Source organism: Rutilus rutilus (assembly GCF_951802725.1).
Source record: "Rutilus rutilus genome assembly, chromosome: 23".
NCBI classification, from domain to species: Eukaryota; Metazoa; Chordata; class Actinopteri; order Cypriniformes; family Leuciscidae; genus Rutilus; species Rutilus rutilus.
Genome location: NC_140233.1, coordinates 16651174 through 16677742, shown reverse-complemented (window position 1 = coordinate 16677742; position 26569 = coordinate 16651174). Strand labels below are relative to the sequence as shown.

The window sequence follows — 26569 nt, the reverse complement described above, 5'->3', positions numbered from 1 at the left end:
GAGCGTTCAGGAGCGTCTTGCGGTCAGTGTCCTTCAGGTCAGCTAGGGTTAGCCATAGGTGCCTGTTGAGGACGACCATGAATCCCATGGAGCGGCCGATGGCTTGAGCAGATCGCTTGGTAGCCATCAGCGCGAGGTCCGTTGCCGCGCGCAGATCCCTGATGACGTCAGCGTCCACTGTGCCGTCGTCTAGGGATTGAAGTAGCTTCGCCTGGAACACCTGTAGTATCGCCATGGCGTGTAGAGCTGAAGCTGCTTCCCCCGCAGATGCGTAGGCCTTATCCGCCTGGTGGGCGGTGAACCTGCACGGCTTGGATGGCAGGCTGCGGTCCGACCCCAGTGCAGATGAAGACGGGCACAGGTGCGCGGCAACGGTCTCCTCGACGGGGGGCATGCGCACATATCCGTGGGCTTCCGCCCCGTCCACGTGCGCGAACATGGCCTGCGTGTTCGAGTGGGTGCGCGCCGATTGGGGTGCAGCCCACGCCCTCACCACGTGCTCGTGAACGTTTGGGAAGAACGGGGTACTTCTCCTCGATGCAGTCTGACGACGGCTCGACTGGAGAAACCAAGTGTCCAACTTGCTCTTGGCTGGCTCGTCCGGAGCACTCCACTTGAGGTCCAGCTCAGAGACGGCCTTGCCGAGGACCCTGACGAGCTCATCCTGGAGGTCAGCAGGGCCCTCTTGGTCGGGGCGTTCGGATTGAGACGCCCAATCCTTTTCCGACGCCGAGAGTGACATGGAGTCGTCTTCCCCACCAGCCCCAAAGGAGACGAAGCTCGCGACGGCGGGGGGGGGGGGCGAAAGCTCGCGTCCGCGAAGCTGACGGCATCGAAGACCTCGTCGTCGCTGGCGGCAGTGGGCCTTATCCCCGCTGCTGATCGAGCCACTTCCCTTCTGGCTCTGAGGGCGCGCACTGGCAGCTCGGCGCAGTGGGCGCACGTGTCGTCCGTTAGTGCTGCTTCAGCGTGGGCGAGGCCCAGGCAAGCGACACAGAACAGGTGAGTGTCGGGCGGGTCTAAGGGGCCCGCACATAACTGGCATGTAGTAGCCATCGGATGCGTCGAAGAAAAATTACTATTAGTCCTCTAATGCAACTTCACGATGACGAATGATTTCTTAGCGTGAAAAGAGAGATTCTGACGTTTTTGCCACGAACCCATGCATTTATACTGCCCGCAGCCTGTCAGTATTTGCATGCTTCGCGTCAATTGGCCAGCTGTCCCCAGCTGGCGTTAGCCCATAAGATTTCAGCAAAATGGAGAAGGGAGGAGTTCCCATATACGTCACAGTTGACGTAATGTCGAAGTTACCGCCTTGAAAGGGAACGACTTGCTGACGACACAGCTTAATGTTCATTGGTTTAAACAACCGTGATGTATTGTTCTCTTTTAAAATGTTTGATTTTAAAACTCTGATATCATGTTTTATGTATATGTGAATATTCCCAAACTATCTAACAGTGCGATCTCTATGGATTATGCAATGTATTTTTTATAAAAAATAAATAAAATAAAAAACATGTCTGTATTAAAGAAAAAAAGACTGATAAACATGTATTTGGAATGGAATTAAATAAGTAGGCTACTTTGGGTGTCTTGTTCATTATATTTATTTTCATATAAAAGCAACAGAACTTAAATTCCATCCAGTTTATTAGCAACACTGTGCACGAGCGTGAATCCCGCGATATCCATCTTTGATCTCACAGCTGTCAGATCCACTGCGAGAGAGAACTGTCCGGCTTGCCTGCGCTTTTTTCACTCCTCCCCTCACTGCAGCCGCCTACTCTCGCCTACATTTCAGGCGAGGCGAGGCGCATCTCAAACAAGCCTACTATAACGCAAACCGGAAATTGTAACGCGTGAGCACGCGATAGTTTTCTCGTGCGCACGGCCGCACGCCAAAGTCTGTATATTTCTTATTTTTGCAAAGGTCCCTTCAGGGGCTCCGTAGTACGGGATAAGTAAAAAACAAAAAACAAAAAAACTTTACGTAAGCAAAAGACAGTAAAAATAGATATATGCAGCTACACATAAAATATTAATAACACTGTAAAAATTACATGGTCAATAAGATATGACAACATATGTTTTTGCATTGCAACTCATTTTGCAACTCATCAAAATAAGTTAAGCAATTTGCGACTTTTTTTTTATAAGTTATACAATATTATTTTTTTAAAGTCAGTCTAATGTAATTAAAGTTGAAATGATATCCATGTTGATTGTATAAAAAAAAATAAAAAAAAATAAGGCAGAAACCTTTTTTTTTTTTTTTACAGTGAAATATAGGCTATCCAAAAAAGAAAAAAAAGAAAAAAGAATTCCTCATGGGACATTTGCTTATATTAAAAAAGCTATATAATTACTGTCATCTTTACTTACTTTTTTTTTTTTTTTTTGCTAACAAGCCCTGGTTAATTTCTTAACCTGATCATGTTACAGGTACCGGCTGGTATCATGTAAACGGCTTATATGCTCTTGCTCTGAAACAGGAGAAATAAATGAGACAGGGCAAAGTCTGCGTCTGTTTCTCATCTCGCTCAGCAGAAAGAGAGCCAAGAGGATTTATTACACAATCACAATTAAAATCCTACTTGGTTACAAACACACAATGTCTTCTCATGAAATAGTTTCAAAAATAAAATACAATCTGTCTTTTTTTTCAACTTTCAGCAATTACTGAGATATAAATTGTATCTGATCAAATAAATCAAAATGATAATATCCACTGTTACCTTGTAAGTTGTCTCTTTTCAACTTAATATAAAACTTAGCTTATGCATATACACTTGCATATACGTTAATTCCTAAATGCATTTTCCATTTTCAATTAACAATAATTTTTACTCTTCCACAATGCATGAGCTGACAGACTTCTAACTTGTTTTTAACCCACTTTTAGAATTTATAACGTTTGGTTTGAACACTAGATTTTCACATATTACACAATATCATACATTTCAACACTATTTAACCTTACAAACATGTTCAAAGAACTAAAAATAAAACTCTTTTCGACGTGACTTTGGTAATCACAGATGACGTCACTGGGCGCGAACATACAACTGCTGCTATATATACATAAATGTCCATATTTTCATAAAACAACCTTGTTACACGGACCTTGAAACATTTAGCGACATGTAAACATATTACATTTCAGTTATTTAATTTACTTTACAAATCTACCAACCTGAAACAGGAGAAATAAATGAGACAGGGCAAAGTCTGCGTCTGTTTCTCATCTCGCTCAGCAGAAAGAGAAAGACCGCAAAGCGGGACAAACTGACGTAACGCTGCGGAAGCACAATAAGCGCCACACTGCCCCCTGCTGACGAACTCCACAATTACTCCTGATTTTTATATAAAATATAATAGTGCAAATAAATGGTAGAAACAGGTTAACTACCCCTGAACAAAGTTCACAAACATTTCTTTTATAAAATTACAAAAACTACCACAAATGTGATAACAATTTACTGGGCATCACAATCACATTATGTTCCTAATTAATTATTCATAAATTATTCACCATATCTGTTGTCCAAATCCAATGTTTGCTTTTTATGTTATCTATTCCATTATTTACGATTTCATAACTGTTTCACAGTTTATATTAGCCTACACAAAAACAAACATACATTTTAAATATAATCCATGTTGTGGAATAATGTTTTGCTTTCGTATTTCATAAGTTAGCAAAGGTATTCAGTGTCAATAAATACCATAGTCTTAAAGCAAATATTCACGTAGGCTATAAATAATTTATTGCTCCCTTTTTTTTTACAGTCTATGCTCCCAAGCGATATGATTTCCGCGGGTTTTTAATGCACGATTTAGTGACGTAATATCCGGTACATTAAGCGCCCGCCGTCCGTTCAAACCTTCAGGAGGAGGAGGAAGCTGAAACAGCGTGCGGTGCATGAGAACACAGTGAGTTTGACATTTCAGCTGTATGCAGTAGTTTTCAGCTGTCAGAAAGAAAGTATATATGCTGAATGAATATGCCAGACAGCTTGCATTGAGTAACTTAAGCAGCAGTTAGCTAGAGCAGAAGGTAACTTTGTTGTTTACCTCCGAAGTGCAAGTGTTTACACTTATGCTGCTTATACAGCGGCTCCATTTGCTTGGCATTAAGAAATGCATACTGCAATGAAACGTCTGTTTGTGAAACGGAAGACGCATTAAATACTCTTGCAGTCTAGAAAGTCCTAATATAATGATTTTAGATTTTAATCAGAGACATAGTTAAGTGATTAATGTTAAAGTTAAACGCGAGCGATATTGTTTCATGTTGATGGCTCGTGTAAGTTAATATCGCTAACGTTACCATTGACAGGAATGGCAGCCGCTCTTCTGCATAAACGTCAATGTAGAAACTCAATTACATAATGGCCAGCAGTTATTGCAGAATTTGCAGCTAAACATCATTTACCTCGCCAGATTCCGAAAAAATAAAGTGGACCATATCTCTTTCTCCCCCATTGTCATTATCGTTTAGCGTGTGTCTGTGTCAGTGGTAACTGTTGAGATGTTGGCATTATTACTGAAGCGTTTTGTAAACAGGAGCTCATAGGGTCACATTTCCATGTTCCTGAAGCGCTCTGCTATTTTTACACTCTAATATTTTTACACTCTAACTAATATATCCATCTAAACACAGCACAGGGCCATGCATATGTGAAAGGTTTGCTTGTCCAGTCTAAACATATTATATTTATTTAGTGCCCATTTCTATAAATTGGGCATTTTTACATAAGCACTAAATGCTTACAAGTCTACAACCATTTTTTTTATATCATGCATAAAAGTCCTTTTTGTACAAGACTGAATTATATGGTAGCCCATTTCTAAAACATAAGAAAAAATATGCTTTAGTAAATCTTATTTATGACATAAAAATTCAAAACTATGACAAAAAAGTTGACATTATGACAAACTAAGTCATAATTATGACATATGAAGACATAATTATGAGACAAATAGCAAAATGATTGAGGTACTACGTTATAATCTTCTTAGCCTCAATGGCAAACATACTGCTGTTCTCCACTAATGCAGCATCTAGTCAACAAATGTATTACTTTATAATGATATGAAACATAAAACATGTATGGTAGTGTACTGTATACTGTTTTATTGTCTGCCGTATCTGAAGTGTCCCGGACCGGTATGTGCAGCACATGTGTCAAAACAAACTCCACGAGACATCAGTGATAGCTTTTTATTTCGCCAGAGTCCGCTCTCAAACTGTATAATGACTCCTCTCAGCCATTCCAGCAACGGACGCAACCCGTTAAACCCGATTTTTGCCGATAATCGATTGTTCCAGCAATCCGTTATCGGTGCCGATCAATCGGTCAACCTCTAAAATGAACTACAGTTTGTTGCTTTGCATGTTAGTCTGATGGCTCGGCTTAACTTAAGACCCTTTTCACACTGAACGCAATTTATTGATTGCCTTTAGCTAATTCACGCCTTCACGATTGGTGGCGCTGACCGAGAATACATTTTTCCTCATGTATGTATCTCGTAGGTTTTCCCATTTGGTTTTAACCACAGCATAAATTAAGATAAATATTGGGAATTTAATTAAATAATGGGCATACACGCATAATTTGTAGTTTTTTATAATAAACTGAACACTACACCTGCTCAGCATTTCTAGAAATGATATGTAAAGAACATTTAAGAATAAATCTGTTCTCAGGCACCAGTGATAACACTCAACACCCGTTCTTCTTCTGTGTTCACACAGGTTTTCAAAACAGCGCCTCAACTCTCAAACTTTTGTGCAACAGCAGTGGCTCGGGTAAGCTCAAATCTAATTTGACAGCTTGTTTCTTTGCGGGGTGACAGGGGGAAAAAAATATCACACACTCATTGAAAAAAAAAACGAGAATGGCACCATACGGATCTATTGTTTCGATTCAAGAGTGTCATCACAACATACATTTGCGTCTCTCAGTGTGAAAGGCCCTTAAGGGTGTGTTTAAAACAGCTGAGTTCTCAGCTGTTAAAAATACCACCGTATACATATGCACATTTAGCCCAACACACAGCATTGTTTAGATGTCAGGTAAGTTCCATCTCAAATATACGTCATAAAATCTGTCCAGTCAGCTTATGACCTTATCCTCATTCGTTATGTTTTGTATCTTAAGGTCTGGTGTTAAAAATGACACTGTGAATGCTAAGCGAACCAGGACTAAATGTATAATTCTCTTTTTTTGGTCCGAACCAAGAGAACTGAACTACAAGTGCAAACACCCTAAGTTGGTGGTTCTTGGCCAGACTTAACAGAAATCACTAGAACTAGAGTAGTTTCAATGAATTTTAAAAACCTTTTTAAATTCTTCCAGCAAAAAAAAAAAAAAAAAGCTTTTGTTTGCCCTGCAACTACTGTTGTCCATCAAGCATGTTCAGATTGCTTAAGATGCAACTGGTTGTGTGTTGCTGTAACGTTTGTGGTGCAAAATGGTGTATTTACTTTGAATCATAGTGTTTTTTAGGTTATGATTTTGGAAAAGGGAGGAAAAAAAATATCCGGTCTAGGTTAATTAATTCTTGTTTGGAGTTGAGAAATCCCTTCAGGAATTAATTAGACACACAATGTATTGATTTTTCTGTCTTTTCCTGAATTCTGTGCTTTTAACAGTAAAGCCTAATTCACTTTGTGCCAGGCTTAGTTCCTTTCCGTTCCACTTCGGAGGTTTCAATTTCCTTTTTGGAGTGCCTGGGAGAAATGCGTAGGAATATTCATAAGCGCTACATAAACAACATCACTACGGTTCATCCTGATGCCCTGTGTAATGATGTCTTCTGTACGCAGTCTTGGGGCGAATAGCACAACTGGATCAAAATGTGCAGTGTAATATATCTGCAGTGCTAAGACATCTAAATAAGGTTTTTTTTTTTTTTCAGGGATATATTTGAAACTGGGAATGCAAACATTAGTTCTGTCACTGTTTATTGTCATGGTTCTTCAGTTCTGAATTGAGGTGAGGAGACATGATTAATTCCAACCTTTTAAACAGCTCTAAGATTCATTCAGTGTGCTTTCAGTGAAGTGTAAATTGTTGGATTTATCGACTTTTCGATCTGAGGAGATGTCCTGTCAGAGGTGGACTTTCTATCACCCGGAAGCTTTATTTTGGGTGTATTTAAAAACACTCTTCAAGGTCAGTGAAGATGGAGACTGTCTTGTCCATAAGCCCACTCAGTTTAACACACTTTTACCCAGGGGCCTCTAACTCAAATTAACAGGGGGCCACCAGTCAGGTGGTGTTTTCAACAGATTCATCCAAATCGAGTCCCGAATTACTCAGTGTTGCCAAGAGAGTTGAGGCTTAGCCGGCAGGTTTGAAGTCCATTGGTTCCACTTCCAGCTTGCTCTGTTGCTCTTTATGGTCTGTTTAGAGGTGTAAATATTTGTTCTGACATGTGATTTTGGTTGCAATCGTACTATTCAATGCATTGTGAAATCAGAAATTGGGCCAAAATCCGATCAGTTTTGATTGATTCATAATTCCCGAAAACGGGATAAAAATGAGATGGGATAAAAAAAATTTTTTATATATATATATATATATATATATATAATATTTCAAAACGCAACATGTTTGCATTCCCTCCCGAGAATCTTTGCTTTTGCTCGTTTGCAAGCAAACAGAAAATTTCTCAGAGGAACATAAAACATTAGCGATAGAACGCAAAATTATTGAAACATTTCTTTTTGTTCCATCTCATATTTTATGGTCTCTGTAGTTTGTGGGCTAAAATGTACTTCTTTTTCCACAAGGGTAGTTGTGCTCTATAGTGAGACATTCGCAAAATAATCAGGCTTTATATTAACAAGAAAAAATGATATAAATGATTATTGCATTATATTATTGATATAATACAAATTATTTAATGCTGGCAAACTAACAGAACAAAACACAACTACCTCAAACTAAATAGACATTAAGTAAATTGTTAAACATGCATTATAGATTTGTATCATATAACAAAAAATGTCCTGAACCACGTCTGTTATGTATAGGGCATAAAGACCATCTTTAAATCAAGCTGATTCATAGAATCTAAGATTGCATGATAATCACTTATTAAATTCTGTGATCAATGCATCAAACTTTTTTTTATTATATTAATGAATTTTTACACCTCCAGTCCTGTTTTATGATTTGATTCATCAGAGATTAAATCGGAGCCCTTTTGCACGTGCATCCAGCAGATGTTGTTTACGAGGGGTCGAGATTCGAGACTCTACAGTGCTCAAGGATGGTAAAGGCCAGAAGGTCTATAAAAGATCAAGACCCTCGATGGAACGCTCTCCCAGATGTTCAGGTCTTCAAGAAGCTCATCCAGTCCAAAGAATGAAACTTTGTTTCCTCTGGATAGGCTGTTGTGCATGCTCGTGTTTCAATGGAGCTGCTTGAGAGGTTTTTCATTTCGGGTTTGCTTCCACTGATTGAAGGCGAACTGCACCGGTAGTCTTTTCAGAATTAATTAGTATAATTTGTGATCCACACTATTTTCTCAAGATGCTTTTAGGTAGATGTTTATCAGTTCAAACACAAGGACACACGCATGTACATGCAATTCGTCATTCTCAATTATTCAAACGTCTATTTTTGTGGCTCGATGCCACATGGGCTTAATTGTTTCTGAGAGGTTTGCCATGTGACTTTGGCACAGTATGTTGCTTTAGTTCTCATGACGCATTTTTTCTTTTGCTTGGAAACATACGCAGTTATTTTTCTTATTGTTACAGACATGCCAGTACAAAAAGTCAATGATTCATCTGACCTAGACGCCAAGGTCCCTGCTCATCTCCAGCGCACATCTATAACAGGCCTCACAGTGACCTCTGACCCCTCACACAGATGTGTTAAGGTTTGATGCCGCTCTTTCAGTGGTTTCTGTTTTAACAACCGCAGACATCCTCTGATCTTTATACACTGAATTACAACAAAACGTAGTATTTACTGACTTTCTGCACCTACTGTTTAAAAAAAAAAAAAGGCATATGTGCATTAATTTTGATTAGAGCAAGACATCATTTGTACTTTTAATCCATGTTGCTTTATGACTGATGACAATGCAGATTATTATTATTATTATTATTATTATATGCAGTTAAATAACTTCTTATATGAATGATGAGGAATTTCTAATGATGGTGTTTCCTTTTTTTGAAACAATGACTACAAATGATCATTAGATTACAACTCTAAAAAACAAGAATGTATTTAAAATATATATATATATATCATTTTATTAATAACAATAACAATCTGTTATTAGGCATATTATATGCAGTTATATAACAGTTATATCATGAGTTATTAGGAAATCATTTGTTAAAAGTTCTCATTAGATTACAACTATAAAAAAATATATATTTTTACTATTATTTAATTATTTGTTTTATTATTTATTTATTTCATTATTATTAACTTCTAAACAAGAATGGATTTCTTTTATTATTATTATTAATTATTCATATTTAAAATATCATAATTAATAATAATAATAATAATAATAATGATTTACCATATTGTTTTGAGATCTGAATGGTCACAAAAGTATTACATGTATATTAAAATTCATATAGGCAAATATTAAAAATATCAAATGTTCAATTGTTTTGGGCACTTTTTAATTGTTAGGCTGCTGTACATATTTTTGAGAATTTATGAATTATATATATATATATATATATATATATATATATGCATTTTCCTGAAAAAATATCGTTGTTGGGTGATATTCCTTAGAGACCCACCAAATGGTGTGAATAAAAACTGCTGTTAATATCAGTAAGAATTGTTGGTTAAACCAATTATTGGATGCCTCTATTTATTGTCTGGTCTGTATTGATGGTCTGCCAATGTTCACTTTAAGTGTGCAACTGCTTGTGCATGAACTACTAGTACATCACACATTTGACAAAACTTATCAAGCCTCACGGATCTTTAATTGAAATGTAATTTAGAATTTTCTTTGATGTGCATTTGATTTAAGGTTATATGGTGAGGAAGTGGCTTAATACTTCATAACTCTTGCTATTCAGTTCTTCAAGTGCTTTATTGGAGTTATTTCCTCTGGATAGGCTAGAGTGGTTCACAAAGGTCCTGTGATATCCTGCGCACAGAAAGATGGCATCGAAATGCTTAGAGCTGAGATCAGAGGTGAGTTTCCCCATTTGAATTTCAATTCAAAGACAAAGATCATGAACAAGCTTGAGATATATCAAGCTGATCTGTTTTGTCAGCAGCGACACTCAATCTGTCTGGCATTCACACCTCGCATCCTGTTTAAAGCTGCTCTGGCGCTTTGGGTTTTAAAAGATTTGTATAGAAAAATCTGCCGTCCAGACTGCATGGCTTTGCTCCATTAAAATGTTAACTAATATACTGCCACTGGGTTTTATGCTGTGATGTATCTAGAGAAAAGAGGGACAATATGAGGCCAATTTGATTGCCTGGAGTGGCTTCTTCAAAGCATGCTTCAGATTTACTCATGTCTATAATTTTTAGCTCTCAGTCCTGCAGATTTTGAGTCTTGAAATGAAAGCGAAGCCAGTCTCATTCTGTCCTTGCTGTTTTCCCTCTCTTTCTCAGAGGAGGACCTCCCTCAGAGTACCACTGAACATACATCAATCAACGTCATTTTCTTTGGCACATTGGCCAAGGACTTCTCCCAGTCTGTCAGACAAGGGGTAGGCTTCTATAAAACTTTAAAATATTCATTGGAGTATTTGGAAAATATATGGAAATGTACATATTTTTCAGGCTGCCAAGATATAAAAAGGGAGGAGGAGGAGGACAGAGTCATATAGCTAAAGTAGATCTTGATGGTTTTCATCTCAGTGTTTGTGTATTAGCTCTATAAAGGCTCATTTGTTCAAAAGGTTTCTTTTGTTTTTTTTTCAGCATTTTGACCAAACAGTCATTATACCCTAAAGATTCAGAATGTTTAATGCAAGAAGCAAAATTCTGTTAATATTTTGGTTAAAATAGCAAGGCATGGTTTCATGCTGTTTATTCATGTCAGTATTTATCACTTGAGTACAGTGAGTACACTCCTCACATTTTAGCAAACATTTTAGTATATCTACTCAAGGGACAATACTATATATTTACTGTCCTCTGAAAATAACTCAATATACAGCCATTATTGTCAAAATAGCTGGCAACAAAAGTGAGTACATTCTAAGTGATAATAGCTGTACGTCGTTTAACCATGCAAAGCCAAAATTCAAGCCATGTTCATGTTTTTGTCTGCTTGACAGAACCATACACATACACATTTGTATCTTGTATTAGCAGTTAAAATTTGTGCTTTGAGTACAATTCTCTCATACTGATCCCTGGATGATCAACATGGCCCCTCATGGCAAAGAACTCTCTAAGGATTTGATAATTAGAATTGTTGCTCTCCACAAAGATGGCCTAGGCACCCCGAAACTGAGTTCCAGTACAGGCCAGGGTCATACAGAGGTTTTCCAAGACGAAGTTTTCAAATAAGTTGAGTCCTCGTGCTGTGCGTCAGGTGCAGAACTAGCTTAAAAAAACAGACGCGTGAGTGCTGCCAGCATTGCTTTAGAGGTGGCAGAAGCGGAAGATCAGCTTGTCAGTGCTCAGATCAAATGCCGCACACTGCAACAAGTCGGTTTGCATGGCTGTCATCCCAGAAGGAAGCCTCTTCTGAAGCTGGCTCACAAGAAATCCCGCAAACAGTTTGCTGAAAGCAGCCTGTCCAAGAACATTAATTACTGGAACCATGTCCTGTGGTCTGATGAGACTAAAGCCGCGTTTCCACCGAAATTACCCGGAACAATTTGTCCCAGGAACTTTTTTACCAGAAATGTTTTTCCCCCAGACCTGTTGCTAGCCGCGTTTCCACCGCGGTCTAAAGTACAGTGAAGATACAGTGGCAAATAGTCCGGTGACGTAGGACTGCGTGTGACTTTACAGTTCCCACTGGATTTCATCCTCTGAATTTAAGCTTAATAAAGCCTGAACCTCGTCGTCGGTCTATCGGTCGTATGTTTTAAACTCCATTGTTGATTTGAATAGCAGACAACTGTTACTGCACGCACCGCAACAGATGGTGGTTGAAAAAAAATGCTGTGTGGAGTCAACCAATCAAAATGCGTCATGAACTCAACAAATCAGCATGTTCAGTGCCCAAGTCCCACCCCTGAAAGTTCCTGAACTTTGAAAAAGTACTACCTCGTGAGCAGGGACTTTCGGAGGGGGAAATATTTACCCGGAACTTCATTTAGACCCTGGTTCCTGCGGAGTGAACACACCGAGTACCACCCCAAAGTTCCTAGTTCCTGGGGAAAGTTCCTGAGGTGGAAACGCAGCTTAAGATAAACTTGTTTGGCTCAGATGGTGTCCAGCATGTGTGGCGATGCCCTGGTAAGGAGTACCAAGAAAATTGTGTCTTGCCTACAGTTGAGCATGGTGGTGGTAGCATTATGGTCTGGGGCTGCATGAGTGCTGCTGGTACTGGGGAGCTGCGCTTCATTCAGGGAAACATGGATTCCAACATGTACTGTGACATTCGGAAGCAGAACATGATGCCCTCCCTTCAGAAACTGGTCCGAAAGACATGATAACGACCCCAAACACACTGCCAACATGACAACTGCCTTGCTGAGGAAGCTGAAGGTGAAGGTGATGGAGTGGTCAAGTATGTCTCCAGACCTGAACCCTACTGAGCACCTGTGGGGCATCCTCAAGCAGAAGGTGGAGAAGCGCCATGTGTCTAACATCCAGCAGCTCCGTGATATCATTATGGAGTGTCATTATGGAGTGGAAGAGGATCCCAGCAACGACCTGTGCAGCTCTGGTGAACTCCATGGCCAGGAGGATTAAGGCAGTGCTAGATAACAATGGTGCTCACACAAAATATTGACTCTATGGACACAGTTTTGACATATTCACTTAGGATGTGCTCACTTTTGTTGCCAGCTATTTTGACAATAATGGCTGTGTGTTGAGTTATTTTCAGTATATTGCTATACAAGCAGCACAATGACTACTCTAAAATCTATCCAAGTTTCATTTCTACAGTATTGTCCCTTGAGAAGATATATTCAAATGTTTGCTGAAATGTGAGCAAGGTGTACTCACTTTTGTGAGATACTGTATATATATTTTGAGCATTTTAATGCATGACAAATGACAAAAAGACTCAAAAAGAGTTTTGATTCGGGAATATTAAAAATAATCACTGTCCTAATGCTCTCAAGACAAATATTGCTAAATTATTCTAATAAAACTCAATAGCCAAATAAAAAGTGCATTAATATCATCATAATCAAAATAATCATGAATGCAACTTTTAGTTAACTACATATTAACTGACTGTCACAAATGGCATTTGCGACTGTTTTATTCACAATGGAAAATTGGTAAAAAAACAAAAAAAAAACAAAGACCTTTTAATTTGTCCCTTTTTCAATCCGATTATTGTTTAGTCCTAGAAATAATCAACATATTTATCAAATATCAAAATAATTGATAGTTGCACCCCTAGTGATTAAAGATCTGCACTTTAACTGTTTGTCCAAGTATGGTGTGGCAAATCACATCTCGTCTATTTTAATAGGAGATTTTGTCCTAACAAGTGTGGGAACGGTGACAATTGATGCATGACAAGACATTTTGTCAGTTGTTTGGTTTCTATTTTTGTCACATCGCGTCGAGTAGCCCTACCCACAGTAAAGTGTTGTTGGTCCATAATCTTGAAATCTTATCATGTTGCGCCTGGTTAAGATACAATGCAAGTCAATTCAAGAACAACAATTGTGCACTTGAACAAATCACTAGAAACATCTTCTAAATGAATAACCAGTTTAAAACGTAATTTATGGTAAAAATATTAAATGTTCTCATAATGTTGTTATGTTGAGAATGTCAATATATGTTTCTAGAAGTAGATTAGTTTGAATGCTATCAAAGAAGCAGTATAAAGAATCTAACTACATGAAAGCCCTGCCATATCTACGTGGCAAATATTTCTGCCTGAGTTCACTTACTTGGAAAACAGGTCATCTGATGTAACCTAATTTGTGTGAAGATGGTTTGAGAGGGTGCAAAGCACTGCAGTTGCATAGCCAGTATTTTTCTGGTCACAGCTCAGATCAGCTCCCCACTGACAGACAATGGCTTTGAGAGAGAAAATCGGCCTTGAGAGACATGCCTTCAGTCAAAACTCTGCCGTTTACTCCCCAAGGATCCTCCTTTGTGTCACTCTCAAAATTATGTTACTTACTGGAAAAAAACATGCCATGTCACCACTTATATTTCCCGGAAGGGTCTAAACTTTGGCTCTGAAACCTCCAATTCTCGAAGTTGAACATTGTGAAATGCAATGGTTAGTCGTCGTTAGTGTTTCATTGTATGACAGCAATAAAAAACTAAAAAAAACTGATGAAGTGCAGTGTAGAAAACAAGTTTTTGACAAACAACCTCCACTTTTCTTTGTTGTTGCCAGGAGCTTTTTGGAAGACAGATTATAAAACTGCCATTTGGCATGGGTAACAGCGATTCTTAAAACAATGGCATAAGATAAAGCTTTGAATTGATGAGCTATCATGATACTTGGCAGCTCCTATATAATGATAGAGCTAAACATTATCGGTCTAATCTATGAATACCTGTGAGCAAGGATTAAACTCTTAGATACGTTCTGTAAGTCAGCTTAATTTATCCAGATGCTGAAGTCTAAACATAATCACAAGTTTGAATTTGATCCTAAAGATTAAGGGATGAGACGCCATTTGTTTGGTAGTCCTTTCCACTCAAGGTCATTGTTAGTGGTGTTTGCCAAAGCAAGAATCTCTATTATTGCTCATACTTGGCTTTGGGGACTTGAATAAACCCGTTTGAGCTATACACATGAATGATACCTCAAATCATGTGGCTTGTTGTGCCGATGTTGTTTCTAAGCCATCAAATTTATGACTTTTTTCCTGGTTGGTGATAAAGCAGGCATAGAAAATTCCATATACAGGACAAGGAACCAAAAAGGAAATGTATTAGCCAGAAAAATCTTTAGGCAAAATAGGAGAAAAAAAATCCTTGCTTTTTATGTCACATGATACAACAGGCTTCTTTGAAGAATTAATTCTTTGTCATTGAAACTCTTGTTTTCAGCTACCAAAGGAAGCAGGTTATTAATAATATATTATATTTATTTATATTTATACACACAGTGTATATAATGAAGTTAAAAATGATATAGCAGTCTGCATTTAAAAGCTGCATGTGAACATCCAACCCAATCTCACAGCAATTCGGACTTATTTTACGAGGTGGCTAATTCATATGAATTCGTACGAATGACCCGCACCTGAACCTATCTGTCTCTGGGGTTTCAAAAAATCGTACATCATGAAATGCATTACAACAATGATTTATTGTTTATTTTTATTTTAGGATGTTGTCCTATTGGCAGACTTCACTATCAGAAAGTCTCCATCTTTTCTCCGAGACAAACTACATCCTTTTCAGCTAGAGATGGATGGCAATGATGCCTGTGTCTATGTGAGTGTTATGCGCTTGCATTTTTAAAATCCCCACCATCCTATTCTTAAACATCATGAAAACCATATTTCTTACTATAACAACCTTTTCTAATATTTTTTTCAATTGCTTGTTTTGTGATGTTTGATAGGTATGTCCCTCGGCTGCCCCCTCCCAAGGTCCCTCCTGTTCAGAGGTGCAGTATGCATTTCTTTTCATGTAGATATAAGAGAAAAATCCTTTCCAATTTGTCCTAATACCATTATGCAGTTTATCCGCCAGAGATCAAGGAGATTCTTTATTTAAATTGGCTTGTCTACTGTCTCTGTCAGCTTGTCTCTGTATGATTGTGTGATTGGCTGTTTCTTCACTTGAGTACAGCGTCCCTTTTAATTTGCCAACCTCTCTTACATTTGCTTGAGCCAGATCAAGTGATTTAACACTACATGCCTCCAGGCACTTTCAGTCTAGACTAAATGAAGAAATTCAGGGAAACTTGCTCATTTTCTTACCTCCATTGGATTTGTTGACATTGACAATTGATATCTGATATAATTATTGTAACCATGCTATATTATGGTAAAATATTTCAGTTTTCTGTTTGTGGTAATCAACATTAGGCCATAAATGAGATTATAGAGCTCAACTTTATTGAATGTATTGAACCTAGAACATTCCTTTAATGGCAATATTCCCTGTTTCTGTGAAGGCCAAATACACTTATGTTCCTCTAAACAATTTGAAGCACAAGACAGTGGTGAACGTCTATGGCGTGGTGACCTTCTTCAAACCGCCTTTCCCCTCTAAAGGTTCAGGTCAGTGAATTTCCTTCATCCCAGCAAGGCTGTAATAGGGTCTCCCATTGTTATTTGAGCTCTCTGGAGAGTGAGTCCAAAGGAAAAATGGCTTTCTAAATGACTTTTATGGCCACTTACGAAATATCCATCAAAACAGAGGAAAAAAAACGTGGTTAGACTTTAAGGTGTCTGTGTAACAGCAGTGTAATTATACATTTAAGTACAGAGTAATAATAATTAACTAAATGTACTTACTTTAGGGTTAGGATTAGAGTTTGGTTTAAGGTTAGTCGCATGTAGTTATGTATAATTTATAGTTATTACTACATTAACTACTGTACATGTAACAAGGACACTGTAAAATAAAGTGTTACCAAAAACTAATTAATATTTAGTTTGTACATTATTCTTTGCACTCCAGTGATCAAATAATGTTTCAAAGACAGCCCAAACAAAACTGTGACCTTGGCTTGTACTGCTGATCGTGAACAATGAGGTTTGCTCTCTGCAGTGTTTGAATAAGATCATTTATACCATCAAGTCGCAGACTACATCTGAAGAAAAGCTGATGCAAACCAATTATTGTCAAACCACTATACTACTATACTACCTTCATGCAATTTTCACAATCAATACATTTTAGTTCATTGATCATGGCTTGGATTGTAACATGTACGCTGTGGTAAAATGCCAGAAATCAGTCTCTGTCACACTCAATTGGCTTGTTGAAGTAATATTTTTTTGATAAGTGAAGAGAATGTATGCACCCATTCAGTGTAATCAGTGGAGGGAATTGTGCATCATCTCCAAAAGATGACCAATTGATCCTGGATCAATGCATTTTCTCAGTTTTGAAATGCTTGGGCAAAAGCAGAATCATCATCAAATTAAAGAAAATTGCTAAATGTGGTAAACTGTTTTCATTCATTTTATGTAATCAAGTTTTTTTTAAGTGTTTATAAAATGTTGATGCATTAGTGTGGCTACTTATGTCTTTAACAGTACAAACGGTACTTTAAGCCTTAACTACATTTGGTCATTTGGCATAGTCACAACAGCATAAACCTCAAGCTAGAGTTTTTTTTAGTCAGTACCCCATTATTTGTCACTAGATTACTGCTCTGCACTAAAGATCACAGATCAATCAGATGTTAAAGTGAGCTGCAACATCTTCTCTAAAAAACTGGAGGATCACCCAGTCATCTTCAGAGTTGGGGACATTATCCGACTCCACAGATTCAAGGTGAGGAGGTTTGACCTGTTTATTCATTCTTCAGAATATTGAAAGTGGGCCTAAACCCACTTGTGCTTTAAGTAGAGTTGTCCAGTTCGGGTCTTGGAGGGCTATCTTTGCTGTAATTCAACACACCTGACTACTAGAAACTTCCAGACAGTTGCGATGGAGCAAGTTGCATCTAAACTCTGCTGGAGTGCAGCCCTCCAATTGCAGAAATTGACACCCCTGACTTAAAGCAATCTAGCAGTACCACATATTCCCTGAAATCACACATACATCACCAAGATAATGAAACAGTCTCTGGAAAGCCTCATGTTTTATGTGAAGCATCTCATTTGTGTAGAGCTGAATAATGTGTCCTACATGAACTGCAGTTGAGTAGGAACAGCTACTTGTGTGCAATAGCACAGTAGTTTGCCGACCTCCCAACAACTGAAGATCTAAAACTAAACTTCTAAAGATCTAGAACTAAATCTTAAAAATGTTGGTCAAATGTAGAAACCCAAATAAATGTCTTGGCGACATGTATCAAGATAAGTTTCTGGAGTATCTCGACTTTCAAGTCATTCAGACTTTAAGGCTAAGTGTATCTTTTCACCTTTCTTCCCAGGCAGAAATATTCAATGACTGCATGACACTCTTGAACAATTATGGTTGGTCTGCAGTCACATTCGATGGAATAATTGACAGCCCAGTAGCCCCTCGTACCTCCAGCAAATCATTTCACTTTGGAGAATCTGATAAAAATACAGTGCAGGAGCTTCGCCAATGGACTGCCAGCCAGTCACTGATATCCAACACTGTCTCGCTGTCCTCGGTACATCCCGGGATGTACTTTGATCTTACCTGCCAGTTGCTGGCCAAGGCTGTCATGGATAGTCGTTGTATCCTACTGAAGGTGCTTTCTGCTATTTTACCTTGAATCTGAATCTTCGAAATCTGAATCTTAAATACAATTTGTACAACTAACAGTTTCCCAATTTGATCAGGTGTGGGATGGGACGAAGTGTGAACACCCCCTATTGAACGTTGCAGTTGCATCCGACGCATTAGAAGGAGAATCCACTGTTGCTAAAGACAGGATGAACCTGACAGCCAATGTTCTGGTCTATGACAATCACATGGAGGCAGCTCAAGACTTAAAGGTGAGTTTTGCCATTGATCTTGCAGTGGTTCGATAGCAGGAGTGTCCAATCCTGCTTGTGGAGGGTCGCAATCCAGCATTAACTAAATGCATCTGAACCAGCTAAGAAAGTTCTTCAGGAGTACTAGAATGTACTAGGCTGTGTCCGAAATCGCATACTTCACGGATGACCTACATTTTCCAGTAGTGCATTTGATGGAGACTTTACTGTCCCATGAGGCCGTGGGAGAGAATTTGTGAATGACAGTGAAGCTACGCACCTGATGCTGGTAGGTCACATGACAACATGTCGAATGTAGTACGTCCGGATTACATTCATACTACACACAGTCATACTATATAGAACCATACTTTTTAATGCTCACTAAGTAAGTACTTATTCAAAATAAGTACCTCGACAGTTTGAGATTTCAGACACAACCCTATAAACTTTCTGAGCAGGTGTGTTGGAGCTAACCTTTGTAGAAAGGTCTGCCAGGAGCAGGATTCGACACCCTTGTTCTATAGATATGCAAGATTATGTTGCCTGTTGGTTTGAAAACATGTTTATAAGGACAAATGTTGTCAAGCTTCAATGGGGAACAACTTAGGTGCACTTCCTGCAAGAAAGCCTATACTACAGAAGCAGTAATCTCATTTGATCAGCCTACAACCTCTACCACATGAGCGTCCCTTATGATACTGTTACTATTAATGCCTGTTTGAACCATCCGTCGCAGTAGACCCACGCACCTACTCCAGCACTTTTAATGATGAATTAGGTGTCAGGTAGGACACTTGTGGGAACATCTTCTCATGGTTTATTTGGTAGGCGTTCATTCCGCTTCAGTCTACTGATTGTGTTTGCTGCTCACTTCAATCCTGCCCTGCCTGTTTCCATTGTAAAAACCCATCAAAATGTCCTCTCCAATTGATTGTCTTATAATGGCTTCTGAAATGCATAGTCTCCAGAACTACTGGCTACATTTTTGTCTTCCTTTCTATAAAAATTTAAACAGGAGCATGGCTGAAAATGCTACTTTTTGGAGCCCCAGATTGTTACTTTTCTTTTTGTTATTGTACATTTTTTGGTTCATTATTGCAATATTTCGAAGAGGATGGTGATTTGGGTTTTTGTTTTAAGCAGTACAGCATTTTCTTTTGGCTCTCAGTATAGTGGTTCTTTTGGATATGCACTGTGTGAGTTATGAACAAAGGTGGGTGGAGTGAACCGAGTGTTCAAAAGAAGAAACAGCGAGTTTCTGACTATTCAAGTTCTTGATGTTAGAGCTTCTATTCAGCCATGACCTGCTGAATTCCTTCATTGTATTTTTAATTAGAATACATATGTAATTGATCTAATTACTTCCTCAACTGTTGTAGTCCACTGTCTGAGCCTGTATCAATGCAGGCTTTGCAAAAGGCTACAGAGGGAAACCCTATGTGTTGTTTTGTACAGTCTCTGTAAGACCACTTGAATGTCATCATGGAACAGCGCCATATTACATTATGGTCAGTCTTGCTTGAGCTTTGCTTTTTGGGATGGTTCATAGTTCATGTTTAACCTAATGTCTGGTCCACTTTGCAACTTAAAGTGTGGTCATATTTGCAAAATTTCACTTGCAAAAACAGGTCCATTGTCAGTGTTGAGATGTACAGTGGTGGTCAAAATTTATGGCACCCCTGATAAATATGATAAAAAATGGCTGTAAAAAATAAATCTGCATCGTTTATCCTTTTGATCTTTCCTTCAAAAAATTAGCAAAAATCTAACCTTTCATTGAAGTAAAATAATTGAAATTGGGGGGTAAATCACATTATGAAATAAATGTTTTTCTCCAAAACACGCTGGCCATAATTGTTGGCACCCCTAGAATTTTTTCTGAGAAAAATATCTCTGAAGTATATTCCCATTAATATTTACCTTTTTTAGCACACCAGGGTGACTAGGAACATGAAATTGTCCAGCTATGACTTCTTGTTTCACAGGAGTTTAAATATGAGGAAACACAAAGGCCAAATTCCCTTAATCATCCATCACAATGAGTAAAACCAAAGAATATAGTTCTGATGTGCAGCAAAAGATTGTTGAGCTTCACAAAATAGAAAGTGGCTGTAAGAAAATATCTAAAGAATTGAAAATCCCCATTTTGACCATCAGGGCAATAATTAAGAAGTTATAATCAACTAAAGATGTTACGAATCTGCCAGGAAGAGGACGTGTGTCTATATTATCTTAATGCACGGTGAGGAGGATTGTTTGAGTGGCCAAAGACTCTTCAAGGATCACAGATGGAGAATTGCAGAGATTACTTGAGTCTTGGGGTCAGAAAGCCTAAAAAAAAATGTATCAAACAACCCCTACATCCCCACATGTTGTTTGGGAGGGTTTTAAGAAAAATCCTCGCTCCTCCAAAAATAAACTCCAGCATATTTAGTTGTCAGACATGACTGGATCTTCAAAAGGGACCGGATTCTATGGTCAGATAAAATTAAAAAAAGGGCTTTTTGGCAGCAAACCCAGCAGATGTGTTTGGTGCAAACAGGGATGAAGAGTACCCCATGCCTACGGTTAAATATACTGCTGGATCTTATATGTTGTGGGCCTATTTATTTGCTGGAGGTCCTGGACATCTTGTTCAGATACATGGTATTATGGATTCTAGCAAATACAAACAGATAAAAAATCAAAACCTGACGGCCTCTGCTAGAAATCTTATAATGGGCCGTGGCTGGATCTTCCATCAGGACAACGATCCAAAACAAACATCAAAATCAACACAAAAATGTGTAACTGAGCACAAAATGAAGCTTCTGCCATGACCGTCCCAGTTCCCTGACCTGATGAGTGGAGTGAACTGAAGAGAAGAAGCACCAACATGAACTTGTGAATCTGAAGGATCTGGAGAGATTCTGTATGGAGGAATGGTCTCTGATCTCTTGTCAGGTGTTCTCCAAACTCATCAGGCATTATAGAAGAAAACTCAGATCTGTTCTCTTGGCAAAAGGAGGTTGCAAAAAGTATTTAATAACAGGGTGCCAACAATTATGGCCAGCGTGTTTTGGAGAAAAACATTTATTTTATAATGTGATTTACCCCCACTTTCAATTCTTTTACTTCAATGAAAGGTTAGATTTATTTATTTTTTTTAATGAAAGATCAAAAGGATAAACAATGCAGATTTTTTTTTTACAGCCATTTTTTTTTATCATATTTATCAGGGGTGCCATCAATTTTGACCACCACTGTATGAAGCTCTGCTACAGAAGTCACTTTCAAACCAAGCAGCTTTCTGTTGGTCAGTGCCACAAATTCACGTGATCAACTTGAACTTGAAGGAAATCTGCATGGGAACTTTTTTTGCCCTCACACAAAAATCCCAATTATGCGTATTCCTATTGTAATGACTGGATTTCGCCTGCAAAATTTCGCTGAGCAATGGTGACAGCAGCTTTATTCTTGCTAAGAACCACTGGCACATGTCTGACCAACATGCAAAGCATCAAACAGGTTGTTTCAAATTGGAAATTGATGAACAATGCATTAGGGTATTTAATAATCAAAGTATCAGTAAAATACACTGATGAAAATGTTTAAGGAAATTACGTGTTTTTTTTTGGTAACTTAATCCCCAACGATCCAAAATGCAATTTTAACCACTAAAGATTGCATTGAGTCAGAATATTTCCCCACCATTATCAATATCCTGGGCGAAATCATCTCTAATATTGTGTGAAATTGCTTGAGCTCAGTGTTGAGAAGGGAGAAAAGGCGAATAAAGCCAGCCATTAGGATTAAGTGGTCTGAGAGAGATAGCTTTATGAGAGAGGAGAGAGAAGGCCAAATCAATACGGCTGTCATATTGAATGGGGGCCTTCATTGTGGGGGTTTGCGCGCACACACTTTCTTGACTTCGACTTACAACATAAATCACTCACCCTCCACATATAATATAAGTCTAGTGTGGCACACATTAAAGGAGACATCCAGTATATGAATCTGTTTTATTGCAAATCACCTGTAATGTTCCACTTTAATGGCAATGAATTATTACTATTTTGACTTTTTGTTCAAAATTCTTTGTGGCATCAAGCATGTAAAGGCCTATTTTAGTCAGAGTGTTAGAATTACTATTGTGGGTTTTTTTTTTTCTCCACTGGATCTTCTTGAGGAATCTCTGAGGACACACCAAATCTTTCACCTAATGGTTTTCCCTGTCTGTCTTGTGAAATTGTCTCTGTTGCATGCTTTTTGTTCCATTTGCATCATCTGAGTCCCAGGCCAGTTGCCAAATGCCCTTGTCATCTCTCTTATAAACTGGGAATGGATGCCTCATACAATAATAATAGAGATTAAAGTAGTGCCAGACGCCTGCATGTGCACAATTTGAAGGGCAAGAAACATTTTTACTACTACTTTTACTTCAGATTTGTTCAACTCCCCTAATCCTAAGTATTACAATTCAGGGCATACAGGCATGCATGATACCTCAAATTGTGTGGCTTGTTTAGGAGAGGTGAGATATTACATTTCTAAGAGATGTTACGAATTATAAAATAAAAAGGGATAAATCACAGAATTACATAGGAGGAGAGACCTGAGCCATGGGACCAGATTATCTTAGGCTCCCATGATAGCCTTGTATTAAGATTTAGCATTTTGGTGAGACGAGACCAGTTGCTGTTTACACCAGGTTGTAATATGCATCTCAAATGCAACTCCTCTGGCCACTTGGATCTCAAGGAAAGGGTGTCCGATCTGCTTAAAACATCCTAAATGAATACGAGCACCTGCAGCATGGCTGGAGCTGATGCAGTATACTGTGACAACCTGCCTCTATACACATGTGACTATCAATTATTCATAGTGAGAGTGAAATCAAGCACCTGGGTTAACTTAACACCCAGACTGTAATCGCTTCAGACAGCCTGCATATGACATTTATCCATTGAGAGAGATTGTATGTGTGAGGATGTGAATGACGTTTTATGGCTTCGTTCGGCATCATAGGACATTTGTTCTGCAATTGTCTGAGATCTTTAAAAATACAGATGTGCACAAATATGTACAAATGAACAATCAATCAAAATCCTGCATTTAAAAAATATATATATAAAAAAAATATATAAATATAATAATATATTATTATTATTATTTTATTTTTTTTAAATGCAGGATTTGCATTTAAAAAATTTAGCATTTTGATTTTTTATATATATATATATATATATATATATAATATATATATTTTTTTTTTGTTGTTTCATTGTCATTGGTTCAACATTCATGAAATCTTTCCACTGCACCAAAAGTTTTTTTATATCTAGTGGAAAAGGTTTATTTAGATTAGATTATTAAAATGTTCTTTATAGTAAGGAAAACATTGTTCTTTTAAGAACTGATCACAGAAAGGTTATGTTGGGGAACCAAAAATGGTTGTTCAATGGCATTGCTGGAAATTGCACAACAAAAACCCTTTTGAAACCTTGATTTTTAAGCGTACGTGCTCATTTCTCTTTTTACAGATAGATTACATTTGCTTTCATCTAAGGGGGCTTTCACACTAGCACTTTTGGTGCGCACCCGGGTTCGAATGACGTCAGAGTTCGGTTCGTTTGGATGATGTGAACGCTGTTTTCCGAACTCGGGTGCGCACCCGCGAACCGTACTCGAGTCCGCTTAAAAAGGTGGTCTGGGGTACGGTTCATGTGAACTCGGGTACGGTTCGCTGCTGATATGAACGCAATCGTACCAAATCGCGGAAGTGAACCACTATTGATGCCATATAATGTGGTGTGTGCCTGCGTGCGTGTGTGTTTAACAACTGTAAAAGGGTCTATACACTTACCTTGACGAAAAGCGGGATTGACGCACTGCAAGCAGAGATGATTTCTGCTTGCCTCCACAAAAATTGTCTTCGGCGGACATCCCGCTGTCTTTGGAACGGTTTTAATATTTTTGCGGCAGACAGACGTAAGTGTGTTTCTGTATCTTTTCTTTGAAAACAAAACCAAAGGTTAAAAAAAGAAGAACAAATGTGAAGCGAGCAATTCTATCCATTTTGACGCTTTTTCATAGCGGTTACCAAGCAACGCGAGCACGCGCCAGCTGCAGCTTGATGACGCAAGCGTACCGCAGTTCAGATACAAATAATATAATGTGAACACAGTCCATCGGGGGCGGGGGGAGGGGGGAGCAATCGAACTCGGGTTCGGAACAGGCAATCGAACCAAGTGTGAAAGCACCCTAATACTCATTTAGAGTCAATCTTTAAAACACTAATTTACACTGCTTAATCTTTCAAATCTAATTTTTTTTTTCATACTATACATTATAATGGTATGCATACATTCATTTATAGCATTTAAAATGAGTAATTTTAGTTTAGTGTTTTAAAAAAAAATTACACAAAATATATTTATTTAAATTTTGCCTGTTTATTGATTACCTGTCAGAACATTAAAATAATTGTTAATGGGCCAGAATTTTAATATTAGTGCATTTTTAACTGTTTAACGATTCAAGCACAACATACTGTCAGCAGGCATTCTCGCACTCATCTAGAAATAAATAATAATAATAATAATAATAAATTAAATCTTAAAATGATTCTACACTGATTTAAAAAATAATAATAATAAATTATATTCTAAGCACTCTTATTAAATATGACTTGTGCAAGCATGTGGTAGGGCACTTCAGGAATTGTCAGCTGTCAGACCATGGAGGGTCTGTCTTAAGCACAGTATTTGCTGACAAAAAATGCAGCGGGTCTTTGAAAAGAGAAGCGAGAGCAGAGAGAATAGATGCAGAGTTACAGACTCTTTCAGAAATCTGCACAGCTAGGTTTTTTTTTTTTTATTTTTTTTTTTTTTTTTTTTTTATAAAGGCTTGGCAGCCCATATTCTAGCCTGGACTAGAAAAATAAAAACACAATGCTTTTATGATGCAGTATGTAGTCTTAAAGGAACATTTGAGGTTAAAGTGAACACCCCTTTTACATCCGTAGTACACATTATTCCATATTATTAATCTAAATATTAGTTGTTGTTTTTTTATATATAGTTTTCAAAATATAGTAACTTGCTCTGCATCTGAAGTAGTGTCACATTATGGAAGTACAAGGGATTATGAATGGACCATAATCACACATTAAAGCAATAGTTTGAAAATTACAATTATTTTTGCTCCCCTTCATGTTGTTCTCTGTTGATGATCATAAAAAAAATGTGGTTTATATATAAAATTAGTTTATATGGTAATTGATTGAAAAGCACGTTTCAAGTTTTTGGGTGCTTTTCAATCAAATACCATATAAAATAATTTTTTATATAATAACAGAAAAATCAAGTATATTCGTACTATGTTGACTTCTATTGTAAATTCATAACTATCATACTGAAGTTCAAAATGGTTTTATGTGGTACATGCTGTCCATAGAGCTTAACTTATATTGAACCTGGGATTTCCTGCAAGTTGCATTGGCCGTTTTGTTATTTATTGTGTGCTGTGTCATATCCATATTGATGAATGATCCAAGTGTATGTTCTTCTGGTCATGAAACACTTCATTATGTTGCTAAACAAAGCTTTTTTCACCCATCTGGGCAGCGCCATATGTTTTTCAGTGAGTTACCTTTAATATCTATTATATTTATACATATACCTTAGGCTGTAACCTCGTGGGTTTTGAATTATTGTTTGATGTCTTCACAAAATACTTTCTCAAGAGTGCACTTTGCCTCTATTTGTTCATTTTCACCAGCGCGTGTTGCGGAAATTGGTTTGTTTGCAGGAATATCATCTTTTCTTGTTTACGGAGCGTGCTTCCCCGGCCCCATTCGTTTTTTTTCCCATA

The 26569-nt window shown here is 37.9% G+C and overlaps 1 protein-coding gene across 3 annotated transcripts in view; it reads left to right on the top strand.

Annotated features, from left to right (window-relative positions):
• The first annotated feature begins 3859 nt into the window (after positions 1 to 3859).
• The window catches only part of pot1 (protection of telomeres 1 homolog), a 34038-nt gene continuing 11328 nt past the window's right edge, over positions 3860 to 26569 (top strand). For 2 of the 3 annotated variants that reach the window (XM_084397220.1, XM_084397222.1), the window contains exons 1-11: positions 3860 to 3939; positions 5765 to 5818; positions 8783 to 8904; positions 10124 to 10202; positions 10635 to 10732; positions 15468 to 15575; positions 15706 to 15750; positions 16264 to 16369; positions 17464 to 17594; positions 18199 to 18486; positions 18578 to 18733. In XM_084397220.1, the coding sequence (XP_084253346.1) occupies positions 8785 to 8904; positions 10124 to 10202; positions 10635 to 10732; positions 15468 to 15575; positions 15706 to 15750; positions 16264 to 16369; positions 17464 to 17594; positions 18199 to 18486; positions 18578 to 18733 (1131 nt within the window). In that variant the 5' untranslated portion in view covers positions 3860 to 3939; positions 5765 to 5818; positions 8783 to 8784. Of the gene's footprint in view, positions 3940 to 5764; positions 5819 to 6930; positions 7008 to 8782; positions 8905 to 10123; positions 10203 to 10634; positions 10733 to 15467; positions 15576 to 15705; positions 15751 to 16263; positions 16370 to 17463; positions 17595 to 18198; positions 18487 to 18577; positions 18734 to 26569 lie in introns of all 3 variants that reach the window. The other variant, XM_084397221.1, reaches the window with a different exon arrangement.